Source organism: Panicum hallii, chromosome 5, assembly GCF_002211085.1.
Source record: "Panicum hallii strain FIL2 chromosome 5, PHallii_v3.1, whole genome shotgun sequence".
Taxonomy (NCBI): domain Eukaryota; kingdom Viridiplantae; phylum Streptophyta; class Magnoliopsida; order Poales; family Poaceae; genus Panicum; species Panicum hallii.
This window is the reverse complement of record NC_038046.1, coordinates 6,380,749-6,400,790: the sequence shown is the minus strand read 5'-3', so window position 1 is coordinate 6,400,790 and position 20,042 is coordinate 6,380,749. Positions and strand designations below refer to the sequence as shown.

Genomic DNA, 20,042 nt, shown 5'->3' with positions numbered 1-20,042 from the left:
TACAGAATCTTTAAACGAATACCCCTCTTGAAAATTAGTGCAAACTGCAAAAGCTTACATTCATCTGCAAGACTGCAACTTAGGAGGTTTTCAAGTACCAAGATACATATGAATTCCTTACAATCTCTCACCCCTACAAGTTAGGTGCTTTGATATTCCCCTCATGCCCTTTTACAACTCAATGTAGTTATAATTAGCCTCAAGCATCACTTGGCTCATTCCATACAACACAATGAGGTGCTAGAGACCCTCCATGCACAAATAGTTGTGCCAAAACCAAAACTCGTCTGAGCAGGAGAAACATTAAGGATATTACAATGGCACCCAAGCAACTCGAGCAAGACTGGATTGAACACTGTAGGTAAAAACCATCACGTTCTTCTCAATCTAGTATTTTGCTAACATATTTTAAAAGGAGCTGTATCTGTTCAATTATTTTATGGAAAAATACCTGTTGCTGAACTTAAGTAACCCGTACTCCGACTTGTCACTTGAGCCATGGCCTACCCCTCTGACGAGCATTGTTGGCAAATGAGTTCTCCCTCCCTGGCTCCCTCTAGCCTCCTGGAGTAGCTCCTTTGACTGGGGGACCAGTCAGGCGCGCAGCGGTGGGCACGCCAGCGCATCAGAGTTTTGACCCCGTGCCGCGCGAAGCCGATCGAGCTGCCGGCCTCTCTGCCTGAGACCGAAGTTCCTGTCGCCGGCGCTGATCCTGACCTGATGGCCGCCCCGGCGATCGAGCCCAAGTGCGTTGCTCTGACACGCCGCGCATGTTCATCGGCATGGCCGTCCACGCCACGCCTGATGGGAGGTGGACAACATCACTGCAGACTTGGAGAGGATTAGGGTTGCAGCTGCAGAGCGACGTAGACCATTATCGTGTTTTCGTTTTTTTGTTTAGACGAACACAATCATCCTGTTTTGGACTTTGAAGGAAAAGAGAGTAGGAGGGCCACTTAAAAATTCGACTAAGGTTGGGCCTTAAAACAAAGGCCTAGATATGGCCCATCCTGGTCTTCTTTAGGCCCAGATTGACGAAGGGCGTACACACAACGCAACCCAACGGCGGAGTAGAAACCGTCGCTCGGATAGCGCGGGCTGCAGCAGCCGGCCGGCGAAACCCAGCCGCTCGTCGGTGCCCGTTCTCCCCCACTCCCACGCGCGATGCTTCGTCTCCCCACCCTCACCGCCCTTAAACCCTCGGCCCCCGCCGTCAGCTTGAACCCCATCGGCGGAAGCCATGGCCGACGCCGCAAACCCATCTTCGCTTCATCCGCTCCTCCGCCGCCTTCTCCGGCTTCACGGCCTCCCAAGCCGACCCCGGACCCGGAACCACCAAAGCCCACTCACGAGGCCCGCAGCCGAAACCCGGAGCGCCCCACCGACGCAGGGTTTGCCACGACCAAACCCCGGAAGCCGCGCCGCGGGCGCCGCAGCGAGGCGGCGGCCGTGGAGGACTTCGTCCGCGGCCGCCTGGAGCAGGTCTTCGCCTCCATCCGGGAGCGCGACCCGGAGGTTCTCGAGGGCAAGGGCGACATCCTGAAGTGGAAGGACGAGGAGCAGGTCCCGGATGAGGAGGAGGGCGAGGAGTTGGGAGAGGAGGAGCAGAAGCCTGTGGTGGAGGAGGAGGACCCCAGCTGGCCGCTGGACGCTGACGTCGGGTGGGGGATCCGGGCGTCGGAGTATTTCGACAAGCATTCGATCAGGAACGTGACGGTGGACGGGGTGGAGATCGATTGGGAAGGGGAGGTCGACGAGGGATGGGTCAAGGAAATCAATTGCTTGGAGTGGGAGAGCTTCGCATTCCATCCCAGCCCCCTAGTTGTCCTAGTCTTCGAGCGCTACAACAGGTATAAATCATCAGTCCCTGTCTAATTTTCAGTGGCGGACCTAGAAAATTTCTGGAGCCTGGGCCAAAATAGGTGCACATAAACATATCGAGCACTATTATGAGTAAAATTGACAGCCTCACGATAATTTTGAAACTAAAATCGTCATTTATTACACATGAGAATATGTATCGATTAAGAAAAAGGAGAAATTACAGCAATTGCCTCAATGCGACACAAAATTACATTGAACGTTAAAAATTCGCCACAAAAAAATCCAATAATATATCTCCAAAGAAGACATCATGCAATGCAACCATACGGGTATGAGGTAGCCATATTTTTCAAGTATTAATGTTCTGAAACCTATTGAAGAATAGCAGTTTCGTATCAGCTCAATGTATCAAACTATTTAGTGCTTTTCATGAGATTTTAGAACACCAATAAATCGATTGTTGAAGTCAAGATGTAGCAACCTACAGACGTGCAATGGTGCCTGCCCTTTACTTCGTTAGCTCATGCTTATCATTAGAATTTAGAGCTTTTGTGTTAGACAGATTGATAGATGGTCTTGCCCTGCACCTAAACATGCTGCTCACCGGCAGCTTTAACCCAGCAGCCAGCCATGCATCAGGGGCAGCCAGCAGATATTGTCACACATGCACGCAACAGGATTGGACCGGTGTTCAGCGTATTCGGCACGACCAGCAGCTTTATTGGAACATATCAACGATCACATAAACTATTTCAGTGAGTGTCTGCTAAACCGTGGAGCCTGGGCCGGTGCCCAGGGTCGCCGGGCCCTGGGTCCGCCCCTGTTAATTTTGATACATAAACGTCGGCACTATGCAATTCACGCATCATTTCAGCTTTTCTCATTGTAATTGCGTTGTCTGTGAATTGTCAAATTGACGACCCTTTCAGCTTTTCTCATTGTAATTGCGTTGTCTGTGAATTGTCAAATTGACGACCCGTGAAAATTTAGAACCGGCCTGGGAGTCTGGGACTGACAAAGGAACAGGCTTCAATTTCTGAAATTCGTTATGATGCTTTGAGCTGCTCCGTGAAAATTAAAATTTTATTAGTTTCTTTGCTGAACTATTTGATAGTTTAGTATTGAACCGTGTGTAATGTTGTGCTTTGCAGGGCTGCTGACAATTGGAAGTTTCTTCAAGAATTGGAAAAGGCTGCTAAGGTATACTGGAATGCTAAAGATCGATTACCTCCTCGGGTGAGTATGACTGGTAACATTTGATATTTGGCAAGGTTACTCTGGTGTTTGTGCAGATGCTAAGTTTTATTATGTTTTCAGACTGTGAAAGTTGATATAAATATTGAGAGAGATTTGGCTTATGCGCTTCAAGTAAGAGAATGTCCACAGTTATTGTTCCTTAGGGGAAACAAGATCTTATACAGAGAAAAAGGTATGTCCAACTAGCACGGTAAGCTAGCAGCCCCTTATGTGTCTCGAATCGTCATTGTGAAAATTCAGTAAAATTCACCACCTGACACCTTTGAGTGTCATCACACTGTGAGACTAATGCCCATTCCGCCTTATTTATTGCTCCTGTTCTGATTTACCAAGAATATACACTAGTACTCTAGTTGGAATATACTAGTTCGCATCAGAACAACAGTGATAAGTAAGATGGGTGGAGATTAGTCTCACACTAAGTCACCAGACATTGAAGCATGATAGTTGCTGAATATAATCTGTGCAAGATCACACTGATGCACAGAACAATCAAGAATCCAAATGGATCAGAAGTTAAGAACCAACACAAGGGACCAATCCAAATTGAATCCACCAAATATCAGTCCTAGATATTTAACAGATACAGGCCAATTGCTCTACGCAAGCAGCACTGTTGAAGTATAAGTGAATTGCCCTCCTCTTCCCATCAGCTTAAGCTTTTGGGTTGAATTGGTTGGTACATGCAACTCAATATGGTATCAAAGCCAGAAGTCTCGAGTTCGAATCCTGACAGGCGCAATTAAATAATATAATTGCAGCCGACTCCTATTTCCACGTTTGAGGCCTAGCAGAGCCTGCACGTGAGGGGGAGTGTTGAAGTGCAAGTGAATTGCCCTCCTCTTCCCATCAGCTTAAGCTTTTGGGTTGAATTGGTTGGTGCATGCAACTCAATAAGCACCATTGTGCTAAGAAGTTGCACTGATCTCCTGGAGCAGCACCTGATCAGGATGAGGATTTTTTATTTTTTTTTGGCATGGGCACCTCAAGATACAGAGAAGAATTGAGGAACTCAGATGGGGATAGTTCTGCTTCTGTACTCTGACTAGGTAGAGGAGTTCCCTAATAATACATCTCACTGGCGTGGATGCCATACAAGGACCATATACATCTCACTGGCGTGGATGCCATACAAGGACCATGGGTCGTGGAGAGGATCAACTCATCAGTCCCTGTTTCTGGCCACATTATCTGCAGAGCTATCCCCTCCCTCTTCTATGTCAAAATGACAAGCAGATCCCACCATCTATCTCTATTCTGTTTCTCAATCTATTTTCCTTGAAAAGGAAGTCCCCAAGAACTTATATTATATTAAGTCCCTTGACAAGGAAAATTTCAACAGCATTGGTGTTTATGTTCAGTATGAGGTTTATTGTTGAAAAATAAGGTGGTGATTAATAAATTGCTAACTTTTTCACCCACCTCTGCTTTCATCACCCTTTTTTAACGATACTGGGTCATAATGTGATTGTCTTTCACACTCGTCATTTTACAGAGTTAAGGACCTCAGAGGAGCTAGTTCAAATGATTGCCCATTTTTACTACAATGCAAAGAGGCCACCTTGCGTTAATCCTGAAGCCGTGGCTTCCCTCTAGCTCCTGTATAAAAAAAGCTGGCTTAGTGTCCTATTCTCGACTTGATGGCTCGGTGCTAGTCCCTAATGCTCTCCGGTAAGTATTTCAGTGTTTGCCCTACTGCTGATTGAAAACATTAATATTGCTGGTTTTTATTCAATTTGACGTTTGATTCTCTGTATTTATCCGATCCGGGAAGAAGAAGCTCCTCCTATTCGATCATTTTCCAGGACATGGTGCCCGGAGAGTGTGGAATGAATATACCTAAACAAAACCAAGAAAAACCATCTCAATGTTGGTTGTCCCGAGTAGGGAAGTCGTAGTCTTATACATGGAGTAGGGAAGTTGTGGACTAAATCATGTATTTTGACGAGTAGTAGTATAGTCTAACAGAACAGAGCTTTTAGTTGTCGCTATGACATTCTAGATAGTACGCGAAGAGTGCTTAGTTCACTTTCACCATAGACATATTTATTTATAAGGTTGCAAAGTTAATTGCAAACTATGTCATTGAGCATAGTTTACTTCAGTTCCCCCCTTTTACTGAACAAAATCTTCACAGAATTTGAATACTTCTTGCGGTATATAAACTGTTTTCCTTTTGTGCTAGACTTAAATTCGGATGAAGAACTGGTAAGTCCGCGCAAGTGCAGTAGGTGGTTAACTAGTTTCATGTTATGCGAAATGTTATTACCTGTATGCTTTTAAAGTGGAACAATAATACGATGAATGAATCAGAACAGTAAATGTTTTTCCCTACATAAACAACATAATGTCAACATGTAAATAATTGCAATTGCATGGTAACACCGCATGATATTCTCTCCAATAAAACAGAACAAACACATCTGTGGACTATACAGTGCCGTATCGTGTCCTTGGAACATTTGCGAACTGAACCCAGCGAGAAGTTCAGGCGCACGAAATGGACGACGAAGACGAGGACGCGACGCACAACGCCGGCGCAGCGGCCACCTCCGCCCCCCTGCCGCACAGGAGTTGGGCGATTGCCTCGTACCCCATGGCCTCCGCCATCTGGAGCGGCGTGGCGCCGCGCCTGGTCCTGGCGTTGACGTCGGCGCCCATGTCGAGCAGCAGCTCCACGGCCTCGGCGTGGCCGCCCTCGACGGCGAGGTGCAGCGGCCTGTGCCCTTCCACGTCCTCGCACTCGATGTCCATGCACCCCGACCCCGCCAGCAAGGCGACCGCGTCGCTGTGGCCCTTGATCGCCGCCAGGTGGAGCGCCGTCAGGCCGTACTGGTCGCGGCCGCGGACCCCCGCGCGCTTGCCCAGCAGGGTCTCGAGGCTCTGGAGGTCGCCGCGCCTCGCCGCCGTCATGACCAGCTCCCACCGTTCCAGCACGTCCACCACTTCTTGCTGCACCCACCAAAACAAACAGCAGCGTGCCGTTACATTAATGGACAAAATAGCAATGACATTGCACTAGCAGACTAGCTATTTCCTATCGTTCGTCGTCGACTCGTCGTCCTACTCCTATCATGCGTGTGTTCACGAGCACAGCGACGCGGCTCGCATAAGCCAAGCTCCATCTGGTCCATGGATTCCTTGTGTCTCTTCTTGTGTTGTGTTCGTTAGTGACGGATTAGTATATGCAATTTACCCAAGGTTTGTTATGGTGAGTCATGTCCGGTTAAAGAAGCGGCATCTGAATTCCCTGCGCGAGTGTTGGTATGGACGTATGGTAGAGGACAGTAAGAAGGACAAGCAGGTGGACTCGATCGAGCCGCTTACGTATCCCTTCTCGCGGGCCACGTCCATCGGCGTCCTCCCGCGCGCGTCGGCCGCCGATGTGTCGGCGCCCATGTCCACCAGCACGGCCACCGCCTCCGCCTCGCCGGCGGCGGCCGCGGCGTGCAGGACCGTCCTCCCCTCGCGGTCGCGCGCGGCCAGCGCCTCGGGTCCCAGCCGCCTCACCTCCCCGCAGTCCCCTCTCGCGGCTGCCGCGTGCAGCGGCGCCCACTGCTCGGCGGCGTCGGGCGCCGCGGGCTGGGGCTCGAGGAACGGCAGCAGGTGCGGCTGCCGGCGCAGGATGAGGCGCACGGCCGCGGCGTCCCCGGCGTCCGCGGCGAGGCGGAGCAGGTACGGCCCGCCGAAGAACACGCGGAGGCGGACGGCGCTGACGCCGCCGGTATCGTCGGTGGCGCCCGCGGCGTCGAGGTGCGCGGCGGAGAGCGAGGAGAGGACGAGGAAGCGGTCGGCGCGGGAGCGCGGGAACGACGGAGGCGGGTGCGCCTGCGGGCGGAGCACGACGCGGAGGGACGCCGAGGAGAGCGGCTGCACGGCGCCGCGCGGCGGGCTGACGAGGAACTTGAGCGGGGAGGAGGTCTGGACCTTGAAGGCGACGGGGAGGGTCGGGTGCAGCGAGCGGAGGCGGAGGTCGGCGCGGCACTTGGCGTCGGGCTTGAAGTCGATCACCACCTCCTCCTCCGACACCTCCAGCAGCCGCTCAGCGGCTGCCGAGGACGCTGGTTCCGCCGCGGCCATTTCTTGGAAGAAGCGGAGGTGCTGCCTGCTGGAGGAAAGGAGCGAGTGCGGGATGGGGCGGCGGTGGAAGTGGAAGGCAGCATGGAATGGTGGCTGGCTAAGCCGACCTAGGACGACGCTTTTGATGTCACGCTGGATGGGCGCGGAGAGAATGTAGATCTTCTGCGCCGGACCGACTGCGTTTGCGTGAGCAGCCTCATCGCCGCTTCTGACTGTCCTCAGTTCCTAACACATTGCCGTTGCGCCATTTGTAAAGCGAAAACCTAAGCCAGTGAGGACGTGAGACCACACTGCTCGCTCACTACTAGTAACACTTGTTTCATGCTCATAAGCCATACCGGATTAGTAACTCTCATGAACACAGCTGTGCCTGCAGTCCCGTGCAGGCTCCACGGATCCGGACGGTGTGTCCCTGGATTGCATGATAGGCCAATGGGACCATGAGGGAATGATGGAGCAGGAGCAGCGCAACGATCGCAGCAGGCCCGGCCGCCCGGTCCGAACACGCTAGCGGCCGAGCAAACGGGTGGCGAGTCACGCCGGGGGAGCAAGCAGCCAGCGCGCACGGCTGACTACAGTGCGCTCGTGACCTTGCCCCCGGCCGGCCGGCGTCGCCTCCCTCGCCGCGGGTAGGCAGGCAGGCAGCCATGTGCCGACGCGCTCCCCCTCAAATTGGGGTTTGTCGCGCACGAATCGGCACAAAGCAGGGGCTTGGCCGCGTCCGCAGCCTGTGCGTGCTCCCTCCGGCATCTCGCGGCACAAATACGCGCGGCTTGGCGAGACGCGCCTGCGCAGGCCCGGTCGGGAGTAGGAAAATACCCTCCTGGCGCTAGGCAACGACTCTGACCCCCCTCGTTTTTATGCACCGTACGTCATGTGGAAGCAGTAGAACTCTGCCTCCATGAAATGCTTGGGCTAACCAAAAAAAATGTCATATTCCGTAGCATATATGGCAGAGTTACGGGAGAGAAATCTGAGCGTGTCATGACCTCATGTGCAAGCTCGGAGTTTAGTGACCCAATCCCCACGTTATCTACAGGGTAGAACCAGCAGCCACCCGATGAGACACGCTTCGGACTCTCTGCAATCCTTGCTCTAAGGACAATGAGGAATTCGGATATCAAAGCGTTTGGAGTCCAACGGTTAGGATAAGTGCCTTCCAAGCAATAGCCGGGTTCGAGTCCCTTTTTTTCCTTTTGCGTAGCATCATTACGGTTAACCAGTTTATCATGCACTGGTTGTGTGTCGTCAGTAATCTATTGATAAATTTGCTTATCAAGCCTCATCCGGTCAGAAGCAGAGGGAGCTGTGCCTGTCTGCAATTCTGCTTTGACTGTTCCATCCATCTCATCAAGGTTCAGAGTTTCGGACGACGACTGACTACGTGGTGGGCTATGAATTTGCAGGCCGAGTTCATCCTGGGCCGACCGATCCACTTCCCACAAATGGGCCTTTTACCTTTAGTCGGAGCTTTACTTCGGCGGACTGCAGAGGAGGAACTGTCGGACCAGTGGTTGAGAAGAGTCTCATTTGTTCCTCCCAAAAAGCAGTGATGTTATTGGCTTATTGCTTAGCAAAAGATTGAAGTGACATTGCTGCAACAACAAGGTACGTAATCGTGCAAGGACAGAGGCACTCAGGCACAGGGCTACTAGCACTCACACCGTCCTACAGTCTATGCTCTGAATCAAAAGCAATGCTGGTCAGCTTGGATCAGTTAGACCCGACAACTTGGGAGCAAAGTGACGCGTCAGGAGTTAGGACTCGGCATCTTCACGCGAGAGCAAGACACGAGCGCGGCACGGTCCTGGCACTGGCCGCCGTGGCGCCATCCCAGCAGCAACGTACGTACCCGCTAGTCCCCCAATCTGCTGGCCGACCGCGATGTCCCGCGGAGAATGGCCCTGTTTGTTCCGGGCCCGTCGCATTGAAGGAGAATATCAATTAGAAGTATTAAATATAAATTAATTATAAAATTAATTGCAAAAATGGAGGCTAATTCGCGAGAAAAATCTATTAAGTTTAATCAGTCCATAATTTGATAATATTGTGCTACAGTAAATACATACTAATGATGGATTAATTAGTTTTAATAGATATGAATTATTCTCTATTTATTCAATTAGTTTTATAGTTAGACCATATTTAATCCTCTAATTAGTATCTAAATATTTAAATATGATATGATACGAACTAAAAATAAAAATAAATGGCTGGATCCTTAGGTCATCCGAGTCGTTGGCGGCGGCAGGCAGCACGCAGCAGCGTTAGCACATGCCCGCGGCAGGTTTTGGTTGGCAAAAGCGAGGTCGAGTCAACTTCTCTTTTCGGCTAGCACTGCTCACCACCAAATAATCTCACGGCATCTGCACCCCATCATCTGCGTGTCAGCGTGTGCCGCATGATGCATGTCAAGGTGAGGTGAGGACGTGAGGTCCAAGCTTCTATGCACAGCACACTAGCACAGGGTCTCGACTCTCGGGGAAGCCTTTGCAGTGCGCGCAGCCTTTCCTCTTTCCCGGCACCCACCGTCACGTGGACGGAGCACGCGGCATATTCTTCCTTGACATGGTGGTGGCCGGTGGCGGCAGGGGCAGGACCAGGAGGCCATGAAAGTGCGCGTGCTGTTGTTGCTGTGGTCTGTGGAGCCCATGGACAATGCAACTTGAATCGGCCGGGCAGTAAGCACGGCTTCCCATGTCCGGTGGTGACCTCGCCCAAGACTGTCCTTCGTTTCTGCGTTCTTCAAAATCGACAGTACCTCCCGGAAGTTGGAACCAGAGAAACCGCCATGACAAACAGTGCCTGCTCCCTGCTGTTGGTTGCCAGTTGCCGCTCACTCTCCGTTCACCATTGATCACCCGTTGCTTGGAAGCATTCTCTTCCAACAGCGGCAGTTCGGTAGTTGCCAGCTGACGGCCGTTGCAGTCTTGCAGAGGCGGTTCAGGGAAGAAGCTGGAAATCCAGACAAAAAATCAATCTGAAAACAAAAAACTGTGGACCAGCGCGCATGCCCCTGTTGCTTCGTCGATTGTGCTACTGCACGTACGCGGAGACGGAGACACGCAATAATTTCGCAGTGCCGAATACTCGTATGCTTGCCGGTAAAGCCAGCATGCCATGAGTCGCTGTGTCCTACGGTGCCGGAGAAGAGTACACCCGTTGAGAGGAGTACCTACCTTGCCTGAGCAAGCATGCCATAGTACTCCTACAAGGCTACAGCTAAGTAGTCCAAAGAAAATGAGGATGCAAGGTGTGAAGCTAGACAGGTAGTGCAAATTTGGGAAAATTTCATCACTGTACCGAAGAGTACATGATTAGGATTTGACAAGGTCACAAGGCTAATTAAGCTCTTTTCACTAACACCCCTCAGTTCTGTGATTAGGTTTTGATTCAGGCACACCCTGACACCCCACTCCAGGCTTCATTGCTAGGCACACGGGTAAGGTGACCCACGAGGTTTGGACTGAAATATTCAATGGACGGAGGGGTAAGCTCTCACATGTTTGCCATTAAGAAACAGCAGGGGTACCCCTGATCACTGCTCCCTGTATAAACAAGAGGGAAGAAGACACGCACACGCTGGGCCATGCTTTCTGCGAATCAGCACCGGCCACCGCGCCCCCTCCTCTCCCGCGTCCTCCCTGTGAGCCCTCTTTTCCCATCAAAGTTGCACAGTATGTCGGAAGGTTCATCAGGCATCGCCATTTCTGGTGAAAAGGTTTGACAAATATTCGTGGAGCGTCGTCATTGTTTTTTAAGGGTACTTAGAAGAGCTGCGTGTAATTACATTAAGGTAAAACAAAAATAATAAAAGTACATGATGCGACATAGTCTAGGGCATCGGCATAGCTTAGATGATGCAACTACCAACTGCTTTGTATATGTTTTGTGCATCATCGGTCAATTTGTTTCATGTAATTTTTCTCCACTATCTTATGTAAATTACAAGCCATGTGCACAAAACAGGAAAAGTAAATCGTCCGCACTTCGGCGGCGTTTACCCTAGTTAATTTATCAGGTTAGGCTCCCAAGTTGACTTTGTTGCTTTATTAAGCTATGTCAGCTTTGGGTTGGTTCTGTCCTTGATGTCCTTGCCCAAGGTACTCTAAACTTGCCAAACACAAGAAGAAAAAATGTTTCTTTATACAACAACCGATGTACCCCTAGGATCCTATACCAAGCAATTAAAACGATTTGTACAAGTTGCAAAGGGCGGAAATATTTTCCATGTTCTACATATATATAAAAAAGAGATTTCCTCCCCGTGTGAAAGGGAAACCTGAAAGTTTCAAGGGCTAAAAAGGAAAACTGCACTCCCTTTCAAATCCCAAACCTAACACCTGAAATCCGAGCGCAAAAACAGAGCATGCCAAAAAAACTCCGAGGGCCACAACAGCAACCCGGCCGCCGCGTACTCCCCCTCCCCTCCGCCCCCAACCTGAAAAACCGAACAAATCCCCGCCTCCTCGTCCCCATCTCCGGCCTCCGCTTCCCCCATGTGGCTGCCCTGGGTGAAGACGCGCCCTTCCTCCACCTCCCCCTCCTCGGCCACCTCCACCTCCTCTTCGTCCTCCACAGCGCTCGTCGCCGCCGCCGCCTCCCCGCGCCTGTCCTTCTCGTCCCCTTCCCTCAAGGACCTCCAGGCGCTGCTCCTCTCCGACGGCCGCCACGCCCTCCCCGCCGCCCGCCGCGCCCTGCTCCCCTTCCTCCTCCACCGTCCGCGTCTTCCACCGCGTCCGCGTCGCGGCCTCGGCCCTCCGCGCGCTCCGCACCCTCCAGGCGCCGCCGTCCGCCGGCGCCGGCGCCGACCGCGTCGTGCTCTACTTCACCTCGCTCCACGTGGTCCGCAGCACCTACGAGGACTGCCGCGCCGTGCGCGCCATCCTGCGCGGGCTCCGCGTCGCCGTCGACGAGCGCGACCTCGCCATGGACCCGCGCTACCTCGAGGAGCTCTCGGCGCTCCTCCCGCGCCTCGCCTCCCCGCGGCGGGTCACGCTCCCGCAGGTCTTCGTCGGTGGCCGCCACCTCGGCGGCGCCGACGAGGTCCGCCGCCTCCACGAGGCCGGCGAGCTCCGCCGCGTAGTGGCCGGCGCCGTCGCCGCCTCCCTGGCCGCCTGCGGCCGGTGCGGCGGCGAGCGCTACGTGCTCTGCGGCAGCTGCAACGGCAGCCACAAGCGGTACAGCGTCAAGGGCGGCGGCGGCTTCCGCACCTGCGCCGGCTGCAACGAGAACGGCCTCGTCCGGTGCCCCGACTGCTCGCCGCCGGACGTCTGACGGTCCAGATCCGAGAGGTCACGATCTCATAACTACCGAATGCTTTCTTCCTCCAAGTTTCAAACTTGAGACAAGAAACGGGTCTTGTGTGTAGTAGCTGTTAATCTTACTCGTTAGCCTAGTGTTGATTGATTGCTAAATATGAATGTGGCCATTTGCAGTTTTTCTAGCATTTTGTTTGCTAACCAACGCCTCTAATCTTGGCTGTTGCTGTAGGATTTAGAACAGTTGTTTGTTTCCTTGCTTCTCTGGCTTCTCCTTTTCTTTGCTAAGCTAGTAAGCTATATGCTGCAGGAAGATCTGGGGTTGTTTGATTTGATACGGAGTACTCCTAAATAACTTTGAGTAAAAGATAGATAAATGCGACTAGTTATTAAGTACCCGTTGAGATATAATTGGAGTGTATCTGTCGTAGTTGCGTGAAATTTGAAACAAGGTAATTGTGTCAAATTGACTGTTAGGATTAGGAATGCATGCTTGCACTTGTGACGATTCCATTTTTGAAATGTCTGGTGACCTCCGACCTGCTAAGGGGGTGCTGCCAAAGTTTCTAGAAAGCTGCTGCTCGCCGTACCCCATCGCGCAACGGTAGCAAATCATTTGCAGCGCCAGGCGGAGAAAGAAATCCCTCTTGCTCTTTTCTTTTCAAACGAGCGTTCGTGCGGCGTTTGAATTGAATGCGATACGGTGGGCAAAGTTGCCGTTGGAGCACAGTACTTGCTGCAGAAGAAAATGAACTCCAATTTTTCAGATAATGATAACAGCGCCTCCTTTTTTCCAAGAGGCACCTTTCAGGATTTTAGTTGGAGCCTCCGGGAAAGCTCCAAGTCGGAGATTGGACCGATGCTTGTACTGTAGTGCGATTCTTCCACTGTTTGCCCCTGCTCTACGCTTCCATGCTCTGACTACTCAAAATGACAGTGACCGTTCCCTTTGTCGGATCCTCGTTGGTAAATCGTAATCTGATCTGCCGAACCGGAATGGCATTATGGCAGTGCTCTCTCTCACTCTCTTTACGTCATCTGCACCGGTTATGATGAGTGATGACGACAATGGCGAGAAGGCAGCGGAATGGGAGTGCTCCCGCTGGCCGCCCATGTAGCATTCTAGCAACGCTCACGGCACACTGCCACATGGAGTCGGCAGGCGCCACACCTGTACGTGCGCGCGCGACGGGAGCAGGCCAAGCGGCGCGGCGACACCGGCCACCTGGTCGCCGTCGCCACCCGCCACCGGCCAGCGAGCGGAGGCGCCGCCGGTTGCGGGTGGAGCCTTGCGCTTGGCTTGGGGGCTGGGGCGCGCCCGAGCTTGCGCGGCGAGGGCGCAATACCCACGGCCCGGCGATCTCTCGCAATCCCTCTCCTGCCAACCCCCTCCCCAGCCGCGTGCTGCTACGAAACGAGCTGTGAAGGAGGGGCCGCGGCTCGACAGCCTTTTGCTGTGGCTCCCGGCTCATCACTGGATGTCGCGCCGGAGCAGAGGTGCACCAGTGCTGCTGCTGCTTTCTCACCGAGTCGCTGCCCCCTTTCCCCTCCGGCCGCCTGCTGATCCGTGCACGGTAAAAAAGTTCCTGGAGGCCGTTGGATCCGTGCCAGATCGAGGCGAGCGCAGGGAAAAGGCTTCGAGGACAGATTCTAGAAACGGCGCTTTGAGCACTGGCCACTGGCCGTGAAATGCCCCAGCAGGCTGCTGCATACAGGAGGATCGCATACCCGGTGGCATCATTAGTGTCTATAATTATGTGCATCACATCTTCGAGCCGAGTTTAAGTCTAACAGCATAAGGGCTTGCTCGGCTTGGAGGGAATTGGAGTGAGTAGGGAGGGATCGAATCCCTAATAAGTCAAAATCCTCCTAATCCTCTTTTAAAGGGGATTAATTGAACAAGCTCTAAATGATGTCTTTTTGCTAGGACCTATGGCGCAAGCAAAGCTTTCAATACAACTACTAATGCAGAACGGATCTTTCATCTTTAATATTTGTCCCGGTCAATGTTGGGTCCGGGACTAACGTAGACTTCCTGGTCCAACGGCTAGGGCGGCAGGGATCTTTAATCCCAGTTCGAGCCTCCAACCGAAATTAAAAGTTCCGCTTTAATATTGGTTGGTGTCACTAACCATGACTATAAGTCGGTTCCAGTTGGAACCTCCAACCGGGACTAAAGTGTCATTTAGTACCAGTTGGTGTTACAAACTGGGATGTTGGGTAACCGGGACTAAAGTGTCATTTAGTACCGGTTGGTGTTACAAACTGGGATGTTGGGTTCGGACGAGCCGAAACGAGACAAATTGAGAGTAAGGGAACTCAAGCTCAACGTAGCAAACTTAGAGTGAGTGAGAGAGCAAGCAAGTGAGCGAGAGAGCAAATGGGTAAAAGTTCACTCCTCCAAGTTCTAGGGCTCTATTTATAGGGAGTAGGAGATCGGTAGTTTATATTTATTCTATTGGTGGGGTCGAATATTACAAGAAGATCCCTGAGATTTATAAAAGAGCACCCAAGACTTACAAATAGATCCCTGGATGCTGTAACTGAGTCCTTAGACCTCATAAACAAGCCCCAATACCCCTGTAACTTAGCCTCTTTTACACAAAGGGGATCCGGTGATGGCCTAAGCCGCACCCCCAACGGTAGCCCCTCAGCTACTCGGTCTTAGCCGGCACAATAAGACTAAGTAGCCGATCCTGTTAAAAGAGGCGTGTCCATAATCCGAACTTGAGTTGCAAGGAAAGTCCTTTGCAACCCGCACATGTGCGCCAAAAGCCCATCGGGAAAAAAGGGCATAGAAAAAGAGTAAGCACATGCTTTGATTTACATAAGTGTCAGCTTTAAACCCTATAGAGCTTTGATTTCAAGGGCGGCTTCGCTCTTGACCTTCGATCGGCGAGTGGCTTCTTTTCTGAGTTTTGGATAGAAATCCGAAGTCCGAGATGAACTGGTCCTCCAGTACACCCTGTCGGTGTTTAACCGGCTGCCCACCGAGGGGTATACCCAAGGTGGTAGAATTTGGGTGAGGGAACGCCGAGATCAGGAACTCGAAGGTACAAGAAACACAAAGCTTAGACAGGTTCGGGCCGCTAGGTGCGTAATACCCTACGTCCTGTAGTGGTTTGTATTGCCTTAGGTGTAGAATAACCTAGATATCATGTTTTGAGAGGGGTCCCTGACCTCCCTTATATATCCGAGAGGCTAGGGTTATAAAGATACTAACCAACACCAGCTAGGGAATCATACCAGAACATATCTCGAGTAGATTCCCTCTGTACCGGTTAGCTCTATCTCCTACTTAAACGGGATAAATAAGAGATAAACGAGATAAACAAGAGATAAGACGGGCTTAATCTCTTAAACCTCTTTAAACTACGTTATGTATCCAGTCCCGTGGCCCCGGGTCTGACACACCCCCACAGTAGGCTCTGCTCCATGAGCCAATGTAGTTGGAGTAGCCGTGGTCGAAGGTTGCTGCAACATCTTCAAGTCTTCTCTCACGAGCGCTGGACAAGACTCCATCATCTGAGATGAACTGGTCCTCCAGTACACCCCCAGTCCCTCTTGGCTGGTGCTCATGAGATAAGCTTCACTTGTAGTTGAAGTAGTTGACATAGATGACGTAGAGGCTGAAGCAGCAGTCGAAGGCACTACAAGAATTATGATTTTTTATGACAAAAGTCCTCATGACGAGGACAAATATCGTCATATATTGTAACATTAGATGACGACAAAATCTATGTCGTCATAAATTCATGAGCCCTTGAACTATTTATGACCAATCTCTTCTTTTGGTCACATAAAGATGCCCGGTGTCGTCACAAAATGTCAACCAGAGTAGCCGATCGTCTGTTATGGTTTTAATGACGATATGAAGTGGTTTTTTGTGACCTTTTCTGTACGTCATTGTTTGTTAATTATAACATGATCCCGAACAGAAGTGGAACTTGGCCATTTCGAATCGTTCCCCAAAATTCCCCACTCCCACACAGCGGCGGGCGGTGTTCAGGCGGCGGGCGGGCAGCGTCCGGGTGAGCGGACCGCGGCTGCCGAGCGCGGATGCCGGCGGTGGGTGGGTTGGTGTAGCGTTGCGGGCGGGTAGGCCGAGCTTGGGGGGCGGCCTGGTGGAGCGCGGCGGGTGGCGGATCTCGGCGGGACGCCAGGGCGGCGGCGGATCTCGATGTGCGGGCGGGCGGAGCAGGTGGCCTCTGGTGTGAGGCCAGGGCGTGGGGGTGGGCGGACCCGGGCGTGAGGCCAGTGCATGCGGGCAGGCAGAGCAGGGCGGTCTGAGCTCGGCGTGCGGGTGGGCCTCTGGGCGAGCGTCGGTCGGGTGGTAGAGCACGGCCGCCGTCGTGCTGCCTCTGGGCGGAGCCGGCTCCCCCTCTCCCCAGGTGACAGCGCTGGACAGTTCCAGGAGACTGCTGTGGCGGCGACGGCGACGACGGCGCCATGTCCAAGTGGGGTAGCTCGGCTACTCAATCGAGGGGCAGTGGAGCGTCCAGGATGGTTGAGCGCCATCTGGAGCCAAGCTCGATGTGGGAGCTGCAGCCATATCCTCTTGGTAAGGAGACTGGACTCCCCTTGATCCCATGCCCTGACTGTGGGATGGCGAGGGTCATAGAGAGGCGGTCAGGGAAGGACACGACCGAGAACTACCTGCGTGTGTTCTTCAAATGTCCACGGAACTCAGTGAGCATCCACTTGTATGATTTGAGCTGAGAAGTTCTTCATCCCTGTTTATCCAGCTATGGTTAATGAAATTGTTTTGTTATTGTTGTAGTTTCCTAAGCTTTGCGGGTTCTATAATTTCCAAAGGCAGTATTTGGATAAGCTGGAGGAGCTTGGCATTGTCGCAATCCACAAATTCCCCCTGGCAGTGGACATTGGTGATGAAGCTGAAGAGGTAGCAGATGCATCATCTGGGAGAATGGTCATGAATATGCGGGCTGGTGAACTACAGATTGAGGCCAAGGTGGACAATCTTGCGTGCAAGTTCAACCTTTTGATGTCTGTTTTAGTAGTTGGTCTTGGCTGTGTGTTGATGTATGTTGCAGGCAGGCAGTGAAGTCAAGTTCACTGCATAATGTATTTTAGTCTTTGTAGGTGATGGTTGCAGTGTAGTATGAACAATGCAATCTGGTGCAGTTGGTCTTCACTTTTGTAATGTAAGAACAAGGTGGTGCATTTTCTAGCATTGCAATCTGGTCGATGGTCAAGCAATGCAAACTGGTTCTTTTTTGAAGCAATGCAAATCAGTTCATGTATGAAACATTATGTGCCAATATTGGATGGGCTTGCATTCAGGCAAGCAAGAAATGAAAAGGAAGGAAATGGAATAGTGTATTTAGCAAATTTGTGCGTGACGAAATATTGGCAGAATGTATGTTACTTCCGGCCAATACATTTTGTGACAAATTATGTACATTCCATGACATGGCCTTGGGGTCATAAAAACCCAGAAATCCATTTTATGACAGATTCTGGGCATGACACATGAAGTCCCCATATATATACACACACATCATGTAAATGAAATCTGGACACTCTATTGTAACCTGCATCACACATGAAGTATACACTGAAAACAGAAACATTGCATATAAGGTCTTGCAATCTCATAATTCAGATACAAATGTAGTAGCATAATTGAAATACAACAAAGTCAATAACAGAAAAGTTCATGCATGGTTCACATATGTCTAGAAATGCAAAGGTCAATCAACATCACTGTCTTCTCCTGAAGTATTGCCTTCTTCTGGACTATGGTACTCAAGGTAGGTTTCATCTTCATCTTCGCGGTCTGCTTCATCACCTTGAGCAATATGTTTTTGTCGACGGATGCTCTCGACGAGGTCTCTACTAATAGGGCTGCCTGGTTCATTATCCATGTGCAACAAATCCATATCTGGAGGAATGTCTCTCACTGCACCATCTCTAGATGAAATATGCTCCTCTTGGTATGCCTCTTGAGATCTCATTTGTACTTGTTCATGGATTGGTTGGTTTGTGTCGGACTCTTCGACATCAAATATATGTCGGTGGCCAAATTCTTGTAGCACTCGCCAACATGGCCCTAATTTTGTATCTTCCAAGAAAAATACCTGTGTAGCATCTGTGGCCATAATGAAAGGATCATCCTTATACCATCGGCCTGTGATGTTTATGCTCTTGAAGTAACCATCATCTTTCATCTGGTATGTCCTTCCCCCAAGATGGTACCATTCACATCGTAATAAGATAACAGTTCTACTCCCTTTGCTGTTCTTACTGTAACTCAGCTCAATAATGTCTACGATTGTCCCATAGAAGTTCATTGTGTCATCACCGTGAGTACCTGGGCACTTGATGGTGGAGTTCTGTGTCTTCCTATGTTCATCACGAGCCTTAGTGTGGTACCGTACCTCATTGATTATACAGGCTGTGTACGAACGCACTCGCGGATCCGGCCCACATGCTAGTGAGTACAAGTCTTCGTCAACAAGTGTTGTGCCTTCATATTTCAATTTGGTAATCTGCCGGTAAAAAACATACAGAATTAGTAAATTTGAAAATGTATTGGATCATAAATGATGAAGTCATGCTGTAGAAAGTAGAACACACATGATTCTCCAACCATGTAGCGAATTGTGTTGACATCTTTTTTTCAACATTGTTGACCTCTTCTTGTTCTAATTGTGCCCTATACATGCTGCAAAGGAAGAAGGTAATTAGTTATTTTGTGACACTAGTATTGAATAAAGATGGTTGCAATAGCAGGAATTACTCACTCTTTGTATTCGTCAACTTCTTCGCAGTTATTTAGAACAAACCAAACCATGGAGTCTATGTCTTTGTCTTGGTAATGAAGATTTGAAGCACCCAACAGGTTAATACCATGATCAAAAATAGAGTAACCATTGGGTGAGATGTTCTCTTGTCCATCTAAGTTTCTTTCAGGCCTAGTGAACCTACTAATGATGTCACTGAAATATGTTGAGCACTGGGTCATACACTCATAGGCAGTGTATGCCTCCACAATAGATCCTTCTGGTCTTGCTTGATTGCGAACGAAACGCTTAAAGGTGCCCAACCTTCTCTCAATGGGATACATCCATCCATACTGCACCGGTCCCCTAAGGAGTGCCTCATCAGGTAAGTGTACTGCTAGGTGAACCATAACATCGAAAAATGCTGGAGGATAGATTTTCTCTAGCTTGCAAATGATAAGCACAATATCTTCCTTCATCTGGTGTAGTGCATCAACCTTTATAGTTTTGGAGCAAAGTTGTCTAAAAAACCTACCCAATTCAGCAATTACTTCATATACATCTTTGCGCACCAAACCACGAAGGCCAGCTGGTAAAATATGCTGCAGCATTATATGACAGTCATGTGTTTTTCAGCCCATGGATTGATCCTCCTCCCTCCATATGACACATCTTGATATATTGGAGGCATAGCCATCTGGAAACTTAACATTGCTCACAAATTGCATGAACTTCTTCTTGTCTTCTGGTTTTAGAACGTAACAAGCTCTTGGCTTTGATGATGAACTACCACTGTCATCTAGCAAATGAAGCTCTTTCTTATACCTCTATCCTCCAAATCTAGTCTAGCAGCGATGGTGTCCTTTGTCTTATT

At 50.6% G+C, this 20,042-nt stretch overlaps 3 protein-coding genes and 1 pseudogene across 6 annotated transcripts; 3 read left to right on the top strand and 1 right to left on the bottom strand.

The window, feature by feature from the left end:
- Window positions 1-1,083: 1,083 nt before the first annotated feature.
- On the top strand, window positions 1,084-5,185 carry LOC112894640 (thioredoxin-like fold domain-containing protein MRL7 homolog, chloroplastic). Of its 4 annotated transcripts, none has more exons than XM_025962407.1 (5): window positions 1,084-1,850; window positions 2,976-3,060; window positions 3,142-3,253; window positions 4,577-4,749; window positions 4,849-5,185. In XM_025962407.1, exons 1-4 carry the CDS (start codon window positions 1,165-1,167, stop codon window positions 4,675-4,677), a joined length of 984 nt encoding a protein of 327 aa, XP_025818192.1. In that variant the 5' UTR covers window positions 1,084-1,164; the 3' UTR covers window positions 4,678-4,749; window positions 4,849-5,185. The 4 variants fall into 4 exon arrangements, with proteins under 4 accessions (XP_025818192.1, XP_025818193.1, XP_025818194.1 ...); XM_025962408.1 differs by having other exon boundaries at window positions 4,577-4,752; window positions 4,859-5,185; XM_025962409.1 differs by having other exon boundaries at window positions 4,577-4,752; window positions 4,856-5,185.
- Window positions 5,186-5,310: 125 nt separating this feature from the next.
- LOC112894639 (serine/threonine-protein phosphatase 6 regulatory ankyrin repeat subunit A-like) lies at window positions 5,311-7,270 on the bottom strand. The gene is made up of 2 exons (XM_025962406.1): window positions 6,409-7,270; window positions 5,311-6,033 (listed from the first exon to the last, which is right to left on the bottom strand). The coding sequence occupies exons 1-2, from the start codon at window positions 7,159-7,161 to the stop codon at window positions 5,569-5,571; spliced, it is 1,218 nt and encodes a 405-aa protein (XP_025818191.1). The 5' UTR covers window positions 7,162-7,270; the 3' UTR covers window positions 5,311-5,568.
- Window positions 7,271-11,531: 4,261 nt separating this feature from the next.
- LOC112894643 lies at window positions 11,532-12,607 on the top strand (annotated as a pseudogene).
- A 4,264-nt stretch (window positions 12,608-16,871) lies between these two features.
- LOC112891788 lies at window positions 16,872-17,623 on the top strand. Its single transcript, XM_025958748.1, has 2 exons — window positions 16,872-17,111; window positions 17,203-17,623. The coding sequence occupies exons 1-2, from the start codon at window positions 16,872-16,874 to the stop codon at window positions 17,485-17,487; spliced, it is 525 nt and encodes a 174-aa protein (XP_025814533.1). The 3' UTR covers window positions 17,488-17,623.
- The last annotated feature ends 2,419 nt before the right edge of the window (window positions 17,624-20,042 follow it).